The 18,565-nt window shown below is 40.5% G+C and overlaps 1 protein-coding gene across 1 annotated transcript in view; it reads right to left on the bottom strand.

The window, feature by feature from the left end:
- The window catches only part of LOC126359832 (DNA polymerase epsilon subunit 2), a 125,038-nt gene that overhangs the window by 82,679 nt on the left and 23,794 nt on the right, over positions 1 to 18,565 (bottom strand). The window contains exon 2 of the mRNA XM_050007660.1: positions 14,227 to 14,374. Coding sequence (XP_049863617.1) covers positions 14,227 to 14,374 — 148 coding nt within the window. The remainder of the gene's footprint in view (positions 1 to 14,226; positions 14,375 to 18,565) is intronic.

An 18,565-nucleotide genomic window follows, 5' to 3' on the forward strand; every position in this document is an offset into this window, starting at 1 on the left:
ACGCCATCATCAGACCGAAGTGGTGGATATGCTGTATCGAGCCACTTACTGATTTAAAGTAAGACCAGAACTTCCTAGGATTTTCTGTCAAGTCGGTACATAGAATTTTACTTTTGAATTCACTGAATGCTTCACGCATAGCCCTCCTTATGCTAACTTTGACATCATTTAGCTTCTGTTTGTCTGAGAGGTTTTGGCTGCGTTCTTTCAGTTTATCCAGGTCCCATCTCTTTTACCTCCCACCTTTCTTGAGTTTCTTCAGTTTTAATCTACAGCTCATAACCAATAGATTGTGGTCAGAGTCCACATCTGCCCCTGGAAATATCTAACAATTTAAAACCTGGTTCCTAAATCTCTGTCTTACCATTATATAATCTATCTGATACCTTTTAGTATTTCCAGGATTCTTCCATGTATACAACCTTCTTTTATGATTCTTGAACCAAGTGTTAGCTATGGTTAAGCTATGCTATGTGCAAAATTCTACCAGACGGCTTCCTCTTTCATTTCTTACCCCCAATCCATATTCACCTACTACGTTTCCGTCTTGTACTACTGTAGTAGGCGTGGGCTTCATGTCTATCTTTGCCACATCATTTACCAGCTTCACTGCAACCATTGCACAGCTTTTTATTATTGGTATGATTACCAACGAGCTGTCCACCAGGATGAACGGCCACTGCCAAACGGTGGCCGAGAGTTAAGTAGACAACCCTGTGGCACAGCATGCAGCTGAACATGACACCCTTGATTTCAATGGCTGCTTCACTACCTGAGCCATCTTGATCCTCCCCTCCACCAACAAGTTTCTGAACTGCACATATGGGAGTTATCCTTACAACACATTCTCTGCTCCCCTAATTATCCTGGCCTCAACAAATGGTAACATACTGTCCCCATTCCTGTCAATTGTTCCCTTATGCTCTCCCTGAAACCCTCTACAACCTCTGGTTTAGTCAGTTTATCCAGGTCCCATCTCCTTAAGTTAGCATCTTTTTGTAGTTTCTTCAGTTTTAATCTACAGTTCATAACCAATAGACTGGGGTCAGAGTCAACATCTGCCCCTGGAAATGTCTTACAATTTAAGACCTGGTTCCTAAATCTCTGTCTTACCATTATATAATCTATCTGATACATTTCAGTACCTACAGGATTCTTCCATGTATACAACCTTCTTTTATGATTCTTGAACCAAGTGTTAGCTATGATTAAGTTGTGCTCTGTGCAAAATTCTACCAGGCGGCTTCCTCTTTAATTTCTTCCCCCCAATCCATATTCACCTACTATGTTTCCTTCTCTCCCTTTACCTACTACCGAATTCCAGTCACCCATGACTATTAAATTTTCATCTCCCTTCCCTACCTGAATAATTTCTTTTATTTGATCATACATTTCTTCAATTTCTTCGTCATCTGCAGAGCTAGTTGGCATATAAACTTGTACTACTGTGGTAGGCGTGGGCTTCGTGTCTATCTTGGCCACAATAATGTGTTCACTATGCTGTTTGTAGTAGCTTACCTGTACTCCTATTTTTTTTATTCATTATTATACCTACTCCTGCATTACCCCAATTTGATTTTGTATTTATAACCCTGTTATCGACTGACCAAAAGTCTTGCCTCTCCTGCCACTATAACTCTAACCTATCCATTTCCCTTTTTAAATTTTCTAACCTACCTGCCCAATTAAGGAATCTGACATTCCATGCTCTGATCCGTAGAACGGCAGTTTTCTTTCTCCCGATACCGACGTCCTCCTGAGTAGTCCTCGCCCGAGATCCAAATGGGGGACTATTTTACCTCCGGAATATTTTACCCAAGAGGACGCCATCATCATTTAATAATACAGTAAAGCTGCATGCCCTGAGGAAAAATTACGGCTATAGTTTCCCCTTGCTCTCAGCCATTCGCAGCACCAGCACAGCAAGGCCTTTTTGGTTAGTGTTACAAGGCCAAATCAGTCAATCATCCAGACTGTTGCCCCTGCAACTACTGAAAAGGCTGCTGTCCCTCTTCAGGAACCATATGTTTGTCTGGCCTCTCAACAGATACCCCACCGTTTTGGTTGCACCTACGGTATGGCTATCTGTATCGCTGAGGCACGCAACCCTCCCCACCAACGGTAAGGTCCATGGTTCACTAACTTCTGTTAGTTGCTTGATACCAGAGAGAATCTCTTCTGATCCAAAGTGACACACATCACTTGTACTGACGTGAGCAGCCACCTGCAGTTGGCTGCACCCTGTACTCTTCATGGCATCCAGGAAGACCAGTTCCACGTCTGGAATGACTGCAACTGGTATGTACATGGAGTGCACGTCAGAAAAGACCAGGATTTAGTAATCCTACCATCGGACAAGGGCAATGTAATGGTTCTTCTTCTGTGGGACGATTATTTGAGTAGAATGGATCTTTTACTTGCAGACTCAGCATACCAAAGATTACAGAATAAACGAACTGAACATATAAAACACAAGACACTTACACTTTTGAAGAAGAGTTAATTATCTTACAATGTTCTTGAAAAACTTCGATCTGGTACTGCAGTCTCATTGAGATTATACGGATTGCCTAATGCACAAAAGCAAGGGGTCCCTCTTCGGGCTACTGTTAGCAATTTATGTGCTCCAAATTACATCTTGGCCAAGAATTTGGCACCCATTCTCAGCACCAACAACGGTAAATGTGATCATCATATTTCAAATTCCCTGGTTTTTATTCAGCGTTTGAAGTCTGTGTATCAGATTTGTTCATTAGTTTCGATGTGTCACTTTTTACCAGATTTCCTCTTGGAGATTCTTTGCAGTTAATTGGTGAATAATTGGGCAAAGTAACAACTCAGAAAGCCTACATTGGACAGACAATTCATACAATCCAGGATCAATGGTTGAAGCACCACTGCAACACACATTTACTGCATACGGTTCATGTCCACGCTGTCGCGGCATGCTACCAGTGTTAAAGACTGCGATGGAGCTCCGTATGCCACGGCAAACTGGCTGACACTGACGGCGGCGGTGCACAAATGCTGCGCAGCTAGCGCCATTCGACGGCCAACACCGCGGTTCCTGGTGTGTCCGCTGTGCCGTGCGTGTGATCATTGCTTGTACAGCCCTCTCGCAGTGTCCGGAGCAAGTATGGTGGGTCTGACACACCGGTGTCAATGTGTTCTTTTTTCCATTTCCAGGAGTGTAGATATAATAGGTGTGAGAGTACTGAAGGAGAAGGTAGCTGGAGGGAAGTAGGGGCACATGTCACAGCGAGAAGTGGCCCTCCACATACTGTCCTGACGCTGAACAATCACATGAATTAAATTTTATTGTAATGTATACTGTTGTTAAGGAAACTTAGCTGCTATATCACTGTTTGCAAGTATGTGGGGTAGAGAGATATACAGGTTTATAGCTTGCCTCAAATTAGTCAGCAGGGCACACTATTTGAGAATATGGGTTATTGTGAGAGGGCTACCAAAGCTGCAGTGGGCTGTGAGTCCTCTTGACAGAAAAAACATATGTTGCATTGCAATCATAATTCTTTGCCCAGTACTTCGAGTTCATGTTTTTCTCCTGTAGTTGCTTCTGCAAATTTGTCTGCGAGTTCATATATCAGTATGTTCTAATGGGCCATTGTCCAGATGAATGTTATGGTGAGTCTGGAGCTGTGGAGGTCAACTAATAGGTCTTGGATTTTGGCAGCCATAAAGTTTCTGGGATAGCACTGAGATATGACTATGAAAGCAGCTAATGGAGACACTATAAACCATAAAGTTTTTTGTTGCAAGAAGTTAGATGTGTTACAAAGCCTCGGATATGGCTCCTCACTCTGCAATGCACACACTGCATGCACTCACCAGAGAATCCATCTTCCACCCCCTTGTGTACACAAAAGCAATGACATTTAAACCATCTGTGTAGATGTATTTCAAACTGGAGTAGTCATGGAGATGAATTTTGACTGAATGGAAAAGACATCTGAGAATGATGGGGTCTTATTTCCCTTACGGCCATGAATGAGGTTCATCTGAACCACACGTGTGGATACGCACTGTCGGGGTTGTTCAGAGGGAACTCAATGTACACAGACAACAGCGCAAGGAGTTGCAGGTCCTTGCACAGAGATTACAATTACACCCACCTAGCCTACCTAAGTCTAGCCGATTCGTAAACAGTCTGTAATACTGGTGTGAAAAAGAGTCGAGCAACATGAATGTTTAAGCATTGGACAGGCATTACGACTACATAATTCACCACAAGTTGCTGCTAGTGTTTGGCCCTCAGGGGTGGGATACCAGCTTCCACCAGAATGCTACCTATGGGGTTTGCATAGAAGGCTGCAGTTGCCAATTGCACACCACTGTCGTGGACAGTGTTTACCAAGCTCAGCACTGATGCTGCTGACAATCCATAAGTAACATATTTGTAGTCCACGTGGGGTAAGATCAGAACTTTGTAGAATCACAGAAGAATAGCGTGAGCCTATCCCCAGGAGGTGACTTACTCAATTTCATTGATCTCTATGAGGGAACAGGACTTACAAGAGAACTCACAATCCATCTCTTTGGCCGTTTCCCTTAATTCTGCACAGCTCTTGGCAATTCTCCTTGGTTCTGCTTCCACTGTCATCCTCCATGTAACTATAGGCCTGCTTTTCTTCCTTGCTCCTTGGGGTCCCTTTCCGATGTCTTCTTTCAACTGCTTCACCTGGCTTTCTCAATGTGTGACCCAGCCATCTCCACTATCTTTCATTTATTTGTTCTTATACTGGTGCTTGGTTTGTTTTTCACAAGAGATCCTCATTACTTATTTTTTCTAGCCACCATTATGTGCCAGAGACACCTATTTATGATGCTCTGTAAATGCGATATTATCTTTTCATCTGCTTTCCAACTTTCACTACCGTACAGGAAGACAGCCTTAACATCTGTATTAAAAATATAAATTTTAGTTTTGCATGTGATGTTTCTATTTCTTCATATTGGATACAGCTGTATGAAGGCAGCATTTACCTTCCTTAAGTGGTTCTTCACATCTTCTCCGGCTCTATCATCTCCTGTCACCACACTACCCAGATACAGTAGTGACTTGCCAATCTCCACTTGCCGCTCCCCTTCAAAGCAGCACCACTTCCATGTTCCCAGAATTATTTTCATCATTTAATGGAGTGTAATTTTACAACCTTCCATAAAGAATATAAGCTTGTATTAAATGAAAGTTAATGAGCATGTATCATAAATAATATTATGGATATGAAAACTCTATAATTCAGTCCTTTTAAAATAATTTCAGATTGTTTTCTTTCAGTTGCAGTTTCCTTCTTTCTTCCAGTTATTTCATTATATATCATCATCAGAATCATCCAAAGCCGCTCGTCGTCGATCAAATTTGACAGTTGTAGTAGGTCGCTGCATCCGTTCACTAACTTTTTCCATTCTGTTAATGGGTCCATTTTCATTTCACTTTCCCATAAGTTGGCCCATCCTTGCCATGTGCACAATCATATCTTCAATTAAGTGACCTTTTTCTGGTTTACCGATCATCAGAGTATTTAGTCGAGATCTTGTCGACTGATCCAAGACTTGGCTAAGAATACAATCTTTTATTTCCTCTTGTTCGCTTTTTTTTCCTCTGCAGCATTCCTATCATCAAACTCATTTTATTTATATTTCTAATGCGCTAAACCTAAGCGCTTCATTCTCATCAAACTCAGCGTCAGCCACAATCTGATATCCCACTTTTTTCCTTTGTTTCACTCATGTTTATCTTTAACCCAGCAAGATATGGTTATTTTTTTAGCAAGTTTAACTTAGCTTTCATATCTGTCAGCCTTCAGAGCTAATAAAACAATTTCATTTGCGAAACCTAATCATTCAGACATTCATGGAGCCCCCATTGCATTCCTCATCTCCCGCCCGCTGTGACTCTTCTCATAACTAAGTCAAGGACAAGTAGGAAGAGCATTGGTGACAAAATACAGCCCTGCCAGACTCCAGCTGTTACCTCTCCTGGATCTATTGAGCACATGACATTTGTAGCCATCATACAGACCTCTGATGATGATTAGAATCTTCTGTGGCATTGCAGTCTTCCGTAACATCTTGTTTCACAGAATCTGAAGCCTTTTCAAAACTGATCCCCAATTAAGATTTCTCATGCAATTTCACTCCAGCAGATGTACATGTGGTAACCATGTTAACTTACTCTCAAATAAAAGGCCCAAAAATTTTGAGTTTTTCAATTACTTCAAATAAGTGGTTACAGAGGCAAAAGTTCTGCATGAGGACGCACAGTCCAAAGTACAATAAAAGGCCAGGTGGTAGTTTTTGTACACGAAAATTGCTACCCATTATTCAGGGCCCAGTTTTGTGATTTCTGTGTGGCTCCCTGAAACTGTTTCTCTGTGGTGTGCACTGATGAACCGCAAGACAGGTAAAGGTAGACCATATACAGTGATGGTGAGACCATGGGTCCCAAGGCAGACACAATACTGTAGACTGTAATGGTGATGAGGTTTATGTTCAAAATGAGCCCCTAAAGGAATTCTATTTCCTGTGTATATTTGTTATTGAGGGCTGACCCTATCTGGAATAGGAACAGTCACAGGAATGGGAAACATTGTACAAAAGTGGATAAGACCCCCAAAATACCCACTTATTCATTCAGAGTAGATAGGATCCGATGGCACCAGGTAGTATTATAAGCCTCTGCAGATCACAGAACACAGTCACTGGGTGTTGGCGATGCATGAAAGCACTGTGCACTGCAAATTTCAGACACATATGTTGGTCTGTGGTGGACCAGATTGCCCAAAAGACCCTTCAAAATTGTGATAAATGCTTTTCATCTTCCAGTCCGGTTAATATTCTTTCAAATAATTTATAAAGCCTGTTCATTAAAAAGACTGGACAACAATTAGCCAAAATTTGTGAATTTTTTTTTTCCTGGTTTCAGGATAGGAATAGTAATACTCTCCCAAAACTGGAAGATAAATTTCCCTTCTTGTCAAATACAATTGAAAGATCCAAGGATGTGTTTTATGTTGTCATTGCTAAGGTTTTTTACATGTACATGTACATCTACATCTACATCTACATCCATACTCTGCAAGCCACCTGACGGTGTGTGGCGGAGGACACTTTGAGTACCTCTATACCATTTGTTTGTCGATTTCATTGGGTCTAGGGCATCTTGTACAACTACTTCGAAACCCTTCTGTTGACTAGCTTTAAAGTGACTTTGGAGGTGAAAGCTTGCCACTTGGATTTCTAAAGCAATCAATGTGGCATGTATCCCACTGGTTGATCATTTGGGACAGAGTGTGACAGAAAAGTGGTTGCCATCACAGAGGTCGCCGTGGACATTAAACTTGATCAGGGATTCTCTGGTTGCAGATTGTAATATATATGGCTGAGTGCATTCCATGGCTCATGCTGAAATGTGCTTCAACTCCAGTGTTAAGTAGGCAGACTTCCACTCCTGAAATTAACTGCTCTGTTTCTTGGCCCCTGCTAGATGTGTTTGCTGTTCCCACAGAGGATTGTGGGCACTGAAGTCCCCTAGTAGGAGGAAGAGTAGGGGTAACTGTTCCACTAGCCTGTGGTATGGTCTGCATCTGTCTAAGGGTAAATACATACTGCTAGCTTGACTGACAACTGGACACAAACTGCCGCAGCTTCAAATGCACTGTTTAGATGCATGTTCATTACTCCTTCAGACATAATCTCTGTATTAACACAATTTTTACCCAAGCACATGTAATTTTTAATGTTGGGTTGTTTGGTTTAAGGGAACTGAGTCTCCTTAGTAGCCATCAACTTACGGATTTTGGCCACATGGTGTCAGCAGATGTTACTATTCCATTGAAGAATCTACAGAAGTAGCAAAGGATGTTAGAATCATTCTTAAACATTTTGTGAGGAAATGTGAATGTATTTTATTCGAGTGATTTTACTGGTGTGTCAAAAATGTTAAAACCTACCTCTGATATATCACTTAGCTTTGACATCATCTCCTAGTTTACTAAAGTACCTCTCGCAGATTCTTTATCACTGTCTGCCATCAAGTTTGAGGAAGGCATAATAGCATTATTTAAGGATGTGCTAAATCTGACTTACTTTTGATTTGATATCCAATATTTTGAACAGATTGACAATGCCTTCATGGACTCTCCTGGTGGTTAACTTAAGTATAAAGAATTTTTCGGAAAAAGCATTGAACTCCACAGTTCAGAAACTAACATTGTTCTGGAGAAACATTTATACTATAGTGCCAAGGTGAGGATAAACTGATGGAGTTTTTGGAACGTCTTAACTCCATTTATGGGAATATTCAGTTTACTGTGGAGTGGGAGAAAAGTGGCTGCCTGTTTTCAAGTTTACTAATTTGATGGAAGAGAGCTGAGAAACACCTACATCTAGAACAACAATTAAAGAAAGATGGATAAACACACCATTAGATTAAGACAGCTCTGTAAGCCAAAATGCCAGTCACTGAAAGGAAGAAAAGAGGAAGTCTGGACCCTTTCTTCCACATGTGGCATATATGGATTAACTTACACATTTGATACCGCTCCACCAGCTCATAACCTAACACTACAGCTCCATGTGCCATGACAGATAAGATTTTGTATTAATGTTCGTTGGCTTTGCCAACTCTCAACCAAATTGTCACATTTCAACCTACACTATATGTCAGGCTAAGCTACAGATCAATCTACCACCACAAACTACACTCCAAGGCAGTAATAAAGACACAAAAAATACTGTCAATGTTCTTGCACACCTGACATCACACACAACAACACTGTTACATCATGGGATGAAGCTGACATCCAATATTGGTCGATACAGTTGGGCTGAAAAAGTTGCTCCAAAAATATCACCAGAAAAATGTAATCTATTGTCTATCGACCAAAAAGTCAGTTTTTCTGAGATCTGTCAACAATGTGTTACGCCACATCATTATGTTGGAATAATACTATGTCATGGAGAACATCAGATGTGTTGTTTTGTGTACTGAAGTGGAGAAAATTAGACATCTAGTTTCGTATATTGCAGTGAAGAAAATTTGACATTTAGTTTTGTGTAGTGATAAAAGAATAAAACTTGGCATTAATATGGTGAAATTAATGGACTTCCTAACACTGTGCAAATCAAAATGTCAGACTACCATGTGGATGATTTGGTTAAAACGGATGGGCAATATGCAATCAAGCTAATTCTACCACGATCATTTCAATCCAATAAAACATATATAAGCCCAAATGAAAAGTAACACAACAAGAAACACTAAACATGACAAGAAAAACTAAAAAGTTTTTTAATAGTCAAATTGTCAAGTGAAACAATGAAGGATTCCCTTGTTATGGGTTGTAATTAAGTTCTCATATCTCGATTGATCTGTCACTGCCCTCTAAAATAACAAGAGAGTTTACTATCTCTGGTTAAAATTCACATTAATATGTTGTCCAATTTAAATTAGCAATGAAGATTAGTAAGCTGTTTGTTAGTAATCCAACTCAGAAATTTCATGATATGAACTGTAAAGCCAGGTTGCACCACATATTCTTGAAAATTTAATTCTCCCCTGTTTCTGAAAAGCTACAATGTTTATTCATTTTGACTATTTAAAATGATAACTCTACTTGAGAGCTATCCAAAATACCCTTAACAATATTTTATTCAATGTGATTGGTTTATGATTAACTAAAATGTAATTTAAATTGCTGTACTCTAAACTCCAACTTGTCTGTGAAATTAAGTAAACTTTAGCAAACTGAATATCACAACGTGTACAGTAATATGTGGCCCATTTTTTGTGTGAGTAATTAAAATCAGGTAATGACTTTTAATTGTTATTTTGTAAATATTACATTTAACAATGTATTCAAATGTTTAGTTTTATATAAAAGGGGAGAGGCAGGAGTAGTAAGAGTAAGAGAGTCCGAGGCAGTGAGGGAGTCAGTCAGTCAGTGAGTAAGTCTGCATTATTGTCTTTCAGAAGCTGTTTATGTGAGACTCTTTCACAGGTTAAGAAACTTCCTGGCAGATTAGAACTGTATGCTGGACCAAGACTCGAACTTGGGACCTCTGCCTTTCACGGGGCAAGTGCTCTACCAACAGAGCTACCCAAGCACGACTTACGACCCGTCTTCAGCAGAGTGAAAATCTCATTCTGGAAACATACCCCAGGCTGTGGCTAAGCCATGTCTCTGCAATACCCTTTTTTCGAGGAGTGCTAGTTCTGCAAGGTTTACAGAAGAGCTTCTGAGGAGATTGGAAGGTAGGAGACGAGTATTTGCGTAATTAACGCTGTTAGGGTGCGTCACAAGTCGTGCTTGGGTAGCTCAGTTGTCCACGAAAGGCAAAGGTCCCGAGTTCGAGTCTCAGTCCGGCACAGAGTTTTAATCTGAGAGGAAGTTTCATATCAGCGCACACTCCGCTGCAGAGTGAAAATTTCATTCTTTCGGAGGTTGTCATACAAGAAATGTATACATCATCACTGTAAACCCATATTAGTCCTACTACCAAACAAAAAAAGTGATACACTCTGTATTTTACTTAAAAATTAGTACATCAGCAATGTTGAGCACTGGGACTTTCTGACACAACAGCCTAAGTAGGATATCAAAGTACCTCATCACAAGGAGCAGCTAAGTTATTATGTGAACTTTTATTAACTGTGATTGAAATTTTCTAGTTTTCACTCATTTTCATACTTGTGAATGGTGGAAGCCCTTGCTCCATTGGTATGACTGAGAATTCACTATTATCACTGTCCAACTATAGATCGAACTACATAAACGTACATTTAAGGGGGGCATTTTAACCTTCAGTCGTCTTGCATTTTCTTGAAGTTGTGGACATGGTACTCAGTTCCACTACTTATATGATACAGACTTCTTTGATGTCTGCAGGGAGTTGAGGGTTGTAAGAGAGTTCATAACTATGCCAACTCACTACAAAATGACAGAACACCTTTTGTAGGAGCTCTTTTACACTCTATTGCTCAAGTAAAACACAGTTAGTTGGACAGATCTTTGCTGATGTCCTTTATCAGCACTTTATTCATCATTTCTAGATATATATCAACATAAAGCACACAGTCACATCTTCACTATCTACTACCTATTTAAAATAAAGTGGAACATGTTACACTGGAGAATCTCATGTTACCTACAGTTGAAATGGTAATGAGAGAAGCTTTCAAGATATTACCTCATACAACTGATCTCGAGTTACGAGCCATACCAAGAAGATAGTTGAGGTTTCATGAATTCATACTGGTTTACATGAAAAACATATTTACAAAATCATCGTCTTTGTTTGCTCCTCTATGAGTTTCACATCATATCAAGTGGACAAAAATAACTCTACCTTCTGGGTTGTTTCACTTATGTATAACCATGTGTACTTTAAAAGGTCAATTGATTTAAGTGCTCTGTTCACTACAGTTGTTTGTTTACTGCTTCCCCTATGAACACAACAACCAAAAGTAAGAAATGCTGTGCTCAGCACACGTAGAAAAATAGCCTACCCTCAATAGTGAACTGTCAAAAGTTGCACCACACAAATATTCTTCAGTGTTGTGACATGATGGCCAGAGATAGGAAATAAAATGAACACCAGATCTTGCTGTAATTGGCCGAGAGAACATGGTGCCGGGGGATAGTGAGTATACTTTACAACAGGGCTCAAGGTTGAGGTTTATGCATCAAAGGCAGTTTCCCAGGTTGTAGTTTTGACCTTTTGTGTGCTGAGGGGCCCTGGCCCTTCTGGGAGGAGGAGGGAGAGGAGGAGGAGGAGGAGGAGGAGGAGGAGGAGGTGGAATTCTGGAACACGAGTTTTGTGGAAAAACTCTCAGGTAATATTAACCATTGGTGAAAGCAGCTTTTGAAAGGACTGGTCTTTCTATCCAGTACACAGCAATATGCTGCTGCAGCCAGAATCCCACATTTAAGATATGCACACAAAGTGAGACGACATCACAAGGTAAACATACACATTATCTGTCTTCCTATGTACAAATATTGTTGATATAAATTTTATTTCTTGGTAAAATTAGCATTTGTTGAAATGGCAATTAATAAAAGTGATTGCAATTCAATGGTGGTGCAGTGTATAAAATTTAATAGCTTTACTGAAAAGCATTTATAAGCCACTTCAAAATGACATGCCACATTAATCAGAAGAATATTTATATCTGTTCTCTTTGCTTTCATACAACAGCCATATGAAATCATTTTACCCACAAAGACTTTATTTCAAATTTGCATGCTTATACATGAGCTATCTGGAAAGTAAATTCCATTAGGTTGTAAATGGAATGCTGGCATACTTAATGTAAATTAGAACAATTTTAAAACTACACCTACATTATTTCTTACATCACCTACATTGAGGTCTAAGAATTTGTCTTTGTCTCATGGCGTCACAGTCAAACTTCAAATTTTTTCCCCATAACTTTTATTAATGTGCATATGTGGGAACACACACAGTTCAGTGCTCAAACGAACCATATAAAACTTTCTGGATATGTTAACGGTATCAGACATACTAGTGCTGTAGCCACAAATGTAATCTCTAAATGGACGAAGATCGTCACCGTAAGTGATTATATACACCATTGTACATGGGTCCTGATATCACTTTTCATCTCATTGTCTGCTTATTTTGTTCGCTCACTTTGTTCGTTCACTCAAGTCTGAAATGCTATAGATTTGGTCTGATGTTAATTTAGCTGTGTGTTCTGTTTTAATTCTTATGTGGAGACTCAATGTTTAATCAGATTCTGGGAATAATTAAATGAACAGGAATCAGGTATGTTCACAGACAAAATTTTTTTTCCCCGTGATGTGTGTGTGTGTGTGTGTGTGTGTGTGTGTCAATTACCTTGAATGTATCGTTAAATTCATTTTTATTACATTTAAAATACCACTTCTTTCCTTACAAGATTAGTAATTGTGGAACAATTAAATACAGAAGCTTTTCTTCAGGTCTGTGTAATTTTCAAGTGTCATTTCATGCATAGTTATTTTTATATTTAAATTCCAATAGAACCTGAATTTATTTTTACATTGTGAAGTCCAATTATAAATTAACATATTCTTTTCCAGAAGGAAACAGCAATAAATTTCACAGTCAATTTATAGATTACCAAAAGAACTGTCTTCCAAGCCAACTGCGGTCCACTACATTTTTAAAATTCCTACTTGACTGTTTAATAATCCATGTAAAAGCATTAGCAACAGAGTCAAAGTTTTCTTTAATGTTTGCATCATTACTGATTATTTCACATCAGAATTTACAAAAGTGAATATTTTCATTCCCCAGTTTTTTTATATAATTTCAATTCATTTAAGAAGAGCCAGAGATGTTAAAGACTCAAAGCAATAGGGCCCAAACCTTTTTTTTTCAGGTGCATAGAGGGGTGAAAAATCACTGGAAAACAGGATGGGCTGCAATGTATATTTCAAAATGTCTCATCTGAACTGATGCAACAATTCTTGGTTTGTTTGGCAAAGTGTTGCTAACCACTGTCATGCAAAAATACGGCACCAGCAGTTAAGGGACCTCATCACTTGTTTTGCACAACTCTTCTCAGTTTTCTTAATGTCCCAGTGAAAACTTCAGAATAGACTGTCTTCCCACAGTCCATAAAATCTATCAAGAAAATTACTTCAGCATCCCAAAAAAACAGTAGCTGTAAACTTTTCTGCCACATTTCCCCCCCCCCCCCCCGAGAAAGGGTAGGGGGGGGGGGCTGTTTGTAGGGCAACGACACCACACTACTTATTGGAGATGTCTCTCAATGTTAGCATAATAAGCCCAAGTCACATCACCAATCAACATTCTATTCAGTATGTCTTCTTCTTATGCATCATTACAAAAAAGAAGTCAAAGATGATCAGTCATATATAGTTTTGCAATTCTCAAAGTAGTTTTGGGTGTTCACAAGCACGGAACTTTTGAGTTTCAATCATGAACCTGTTCAAAATGAACTGAAAAATCTGTGGAAAGTTGTCCAGCAGTTGAAGTATCATGAAATGCAGCTACTTTAGGCAAATGAGAAACAATGTTACTGTCTCTTTATTGCATCTCTAAGCACACTGAAGATGGCACTGATTGTGTTACTGATACTTTCCAACAAGCGGTAAATCATTTTATTGAGTTATTTTAAATTAAATATGAGAGAAATTTTTTAAACCTACATAGATAAACAGACAACTTTACATGTATTGCTAGCTCAATGTTGTCCTTTCCGATATTCGTTGTTTCCAGACACTGTTTTTGAATATGTTCTACAATTTTATCCAGCCATTCTTCTCTTTCTCTTTCTTCAAATGGCATTAGCTGTGACACCAGGAATGATGCTGCATCACTGAAACGAAACAAATGTATGCACACAGATAAACACAGGTATATGAACAACTGCACAAGTAGACTTACGAGAAAGATTTATTGTACATATGATCTATCACATATCAACAAAAATCTCAGTTTTTGAAAGTATAACTGGATAGATAAAAAATCTGCTCACCAAGCAGTGGCACAAGCAAACAAACACAAAAGTTAGGAAATGTGTAAGCTTTCAGAGCCAGTGGCTCCTCCTCCTGGCCGAAGGGTTGAAGGGAAAGGAAGAGGGATGGAGGAACAGGACTGGTGAGGTTGGAAACGAGAATTACAGAAAAGACACCCAGAACCCCAGGTCAGTTGATAGTTACTGGATGAGATGAGAAGGAAAGACTGATTATTATTGGGGGCTGCACTGAACAATATTTGAAAACCTGAGAGCTTACAGGATAATAACCAAAAAAGAGATTGTAATCATCATCCAAGAGTTGACAAGAGCAGCAGAATGACATGTGTGGCATAGGCACAGAGGCCATGACTGTCATGTTGTAGTGCATGCTCTGCAACAGGATATTGTATGTTGCCACTGTACACCTCCTGTATGTGTCCATTCATGCTCACTGATAACTTGATGGTAGTCGTGCCAACGTAGAAGGCTGACCATTGTTTACATAGTAGCTGGTATACAAAGTATCGTTTCACAAGTGGCTCTCCCTTTCATAGCATATGTTTTGCCAGTTGCAGGCCCAGTATAGGTGGTGGTAGGAGGAAGCTTATAGCTTGTCTTATAGCAAAGACGGTCATAGAAGTAGGAACCATACGACACAGAAATAGGAACAGAAGGAGAATACAGTCTGACCAGGATATTGCACAAACTGGGGTGGGGTGGTGGGGAGGGGGTTATAAAATGCTATTCTAGGTGAGCTGGACCTCATTTCAGGGCATGATATTGGGTAATTTAAGACCAGTATAGTGCTGAGTAACAAGAGGTGGTGTCCTGTGTCGTTTATTGGAGGTATCAGTAGTAACTGGTTTGGATGTGATGACTCAGGAAATCTGGTTTGGACTAGGCTGGTGGGGTCATTACATCTGTTGAAGGTTGGGATAAGAATGGTGGTGTATTGCTGTAAATAATCTGCAACTGAACGAATACATTTGCCTCAAATACTGAGATGGAAAGTATGGTAACAGTCAGAATGTAAGTACTGTTGTTTGTTAGTAGGTTTAATGTTAACAGGTGTGTATCTGCCCCTCAGCGAGGATGAGGTCAACATCAAGGAAAGTGGCGTGGGATTCAGAATCTGACTACGTGAGATTTAATTGGGAGAACATACTTAAGAGATTTCAAAAATGTTTACTGATTAGCCTCAGCATGAGGCACAGCCTCACCATGAGTCAATAAGGAAGAGCAGGGGCTGGAGGCTTATGGGTTCCAGGAGAGCCTCCTCCAAGTGACCTATGAATACGTTGGCATTGGAAAGAGCCATACTGGTTCCCATAGCCATGTCTCTCATATGTTTTTATGTCTGCACCTCAAAGGTACAGTAGTGGTTACTAAGCATAACACTGATTAAGGTGGTTTGGAATCAGGTGGGTGCTGGTTGATGTATGAGGGTTGACTGAAAAGTAATGCCTCCACCTTCATAACTCTTCAACAATTGGCAACATTGGTACGCAGCAGGTTCTAGCTTGTTCCGTAGCCTCTTCTCTACAACTCCAGTTGGCAGGAAGCCCTAGGATTGAACGGTTGTATTCTTACAGTGTTAAGTAAAGAACCCTGCACAGATGGTCAGACAATGCAGTTTATACAACGTGCAGTCATTGAATTCTTGACAGCAGAAGGTGTCACCCCAAAGGAGAGTCAGCAGAGAACGAAAGCAGTTTATGGTGATTGTGTTGATGTGAGTACTGTGTGTCACTGGGTGAGAATTGGACATCCTGTGACAGCAACCACAGAGTTTGACAAGTAAAATGCTGACAGATTGATTCAGGACTATCGTCGTATCACTCAGAGAGAAACTGAAAGCATAATCGACATCTCACAAGAACATGTGGGTCCCATTATTGTTTTGCTTGGCTGACTCCTGAAAGTGCACAGACTTGAAATTTGCCACGAATTCCTCTCATTTTACAAGAATGAAGGTGATGCCTTTCTCCATTCAACTGTGGCAGGAGACAAAACGTGGGTACATCATTACGACCTGGAAACAAAACATCAGTCTATGGAATACTGACATAAACACTCCCTCACACTTCACCACTGCCTCCCAGACCAACGGTAACTCTGCACTACAAGAACTGGCCACAACAGAACAGTGTTCTTAACCTCTCGTCTAAGGCACTCTCCCCTCCTGAATTATCTGTATTATCCATGGGTCTCAATTTCAGCCCTGAACCTACATTTAATCACTCTGCTTCGGTGAAGAACCTATTTTCCTTCACACACTAAGTGAACTGGAAATATCACTTTGTAACCCAGACCCAAAACCTTTCCAACAGCAAACATAACACTAAACCCTGCCTTGAACAGTTCCAACCGCAATCCCAACCTGATCCACCACCACTATCTCAAAATTACCCCCCCCCCCCCCAGCAGACTTTTCCTTCCAGCCATCATTTGAGAGTGCAAAAGGATGGGGGGGGGGGGGGGGGTAATTCTCCGATGCAGAGGCTCAAGCAAAGTGCTCAGCAATCACGTTTGTGTTGGTAGATTTATGATAACCCCAGGAACACCTGTTGGGGTCTGGTACCCGAAAACACGTTTGATCTTTGCCCAGACTTGGGAAGGATCGTATGGCACCCAACAGTCAAACTGTATCTCTCCCAACTCTCCTACTTCCGTCATTAGGTAAGGTGGCGAACAAGGGCACGGAACCGTTTAAAGGCTAGGAGGTGCTCCAGATAAAGGTGCCGCTTATGCCTGTGTAGAACTCGCTGACACTCCTTAAATGCTTCAGCGACTTCCGGCGACCACCAAGAGATTGCCTTACGCGTGAGGCACCCTAAACAACAAGGGATCACATCTTCTGCTGCAGAAACAACTGTTGTAGTCACCTGCTCAACCATCACATCGATGTTACCACGTGGGGGAGATTCAACTACGACAGCAGAGGTGAAAGTTTCCCAGTCCGCCTTGTTTAAAGCCCATCTGGGCAGACATCCACAGTCACTACCACACAGGTCGTTATGTGCTCTCCAGTGGATAGATGGGAGAAGTCCAGGGCTACAAATTGATAAATCAATGGCCGAGTAACTGCCAGGAGCCACACTGAAAGATGTGGCGGCCCCAGTATTTAAAGAGGCAGACGTCGAACTGAGACAGTAAAGTTTCGACATCTCTGCCTTGGCCAGTAAGCATGGTGCCACCCCACATGGGGTTATGGGCATTAAAATCTCCCAGAAATATGTAAGGTTTAGACAGTTGATCAGTCAGTGCAGATAATACAATCAGGGGTACTGTACCATCTGGAGGAAGATATACATTTCAGACAGTTATTTCCTGTGCCGTCGTCATTCTGACAGCCACAGCTTCAATAGGGGTTTGAAGTGGCACAGTGTCACTACGGACAGAGTTTAGGACATAAACGCTAACTCCACCTAACACTCGCTTATAGTCTTGACGGTTCCTATAATATCCCTTATAGCCACAGAGGGCAGAGGTCTGCATTGCCGGCAACCAGGTTTCCTGGAGGACAATGCAGATAGCATGTGTAAAGCTTAAGAGTTGCCATAGCTCAGCCAGGCGGTGGAAAAAACCATCACAATTACACTGTAGGATAATGTCATCATGAGACAGGAAAGGCACGGAACATTCAATGACGCAGTTTATGCATCAGCGTCACCTGCTCCACCAACTTATTTCCTGAGCAGTCTATATCCATTTTTTAAAAATTTATTTATTTATTTATGGCTTTAGGACGCAAAACTGCTATGGTCATTAGCACCCAGTCTGTGACAGGTAAAGGTAAAAAAAACGAAACTGGAAACCAGCACCAATGGGAGCAAAACTCAAAAAAGTGGGGAAACAAAAAAAATGGAAGGAAAGCTTAAAACACCACTATAGAAAGTGGGTTGTTTGTCACCAAAAAGAGCTTCAAATGACTGACGTCATCTCACTGGCACTAATAAACTCGAGAATGCGATCGGCTGAGCACGTATCATCTGCTAAAATGGAAGATATATCAGGCAACAACTGTAGATGGCCACGTAACGGAGTAAA

The sequence above is a fragment of the Schistocerca gregaria genome, chromosome 1 (genome assembly GCF_023897955.1).
Source record: "Schistocerca gregaria isolate iqSchGreg1 chromosome 1, iqSchGreg1.2, whole genome shotgun sequence".
Classification (NCBI taxonomy): domain Eukaryota; kingdom Metazoa; phylum Arthropoda; class Insecta; order Orthoptera; family Acrididae; genus Schistocerca; species Schistocerca gregaria.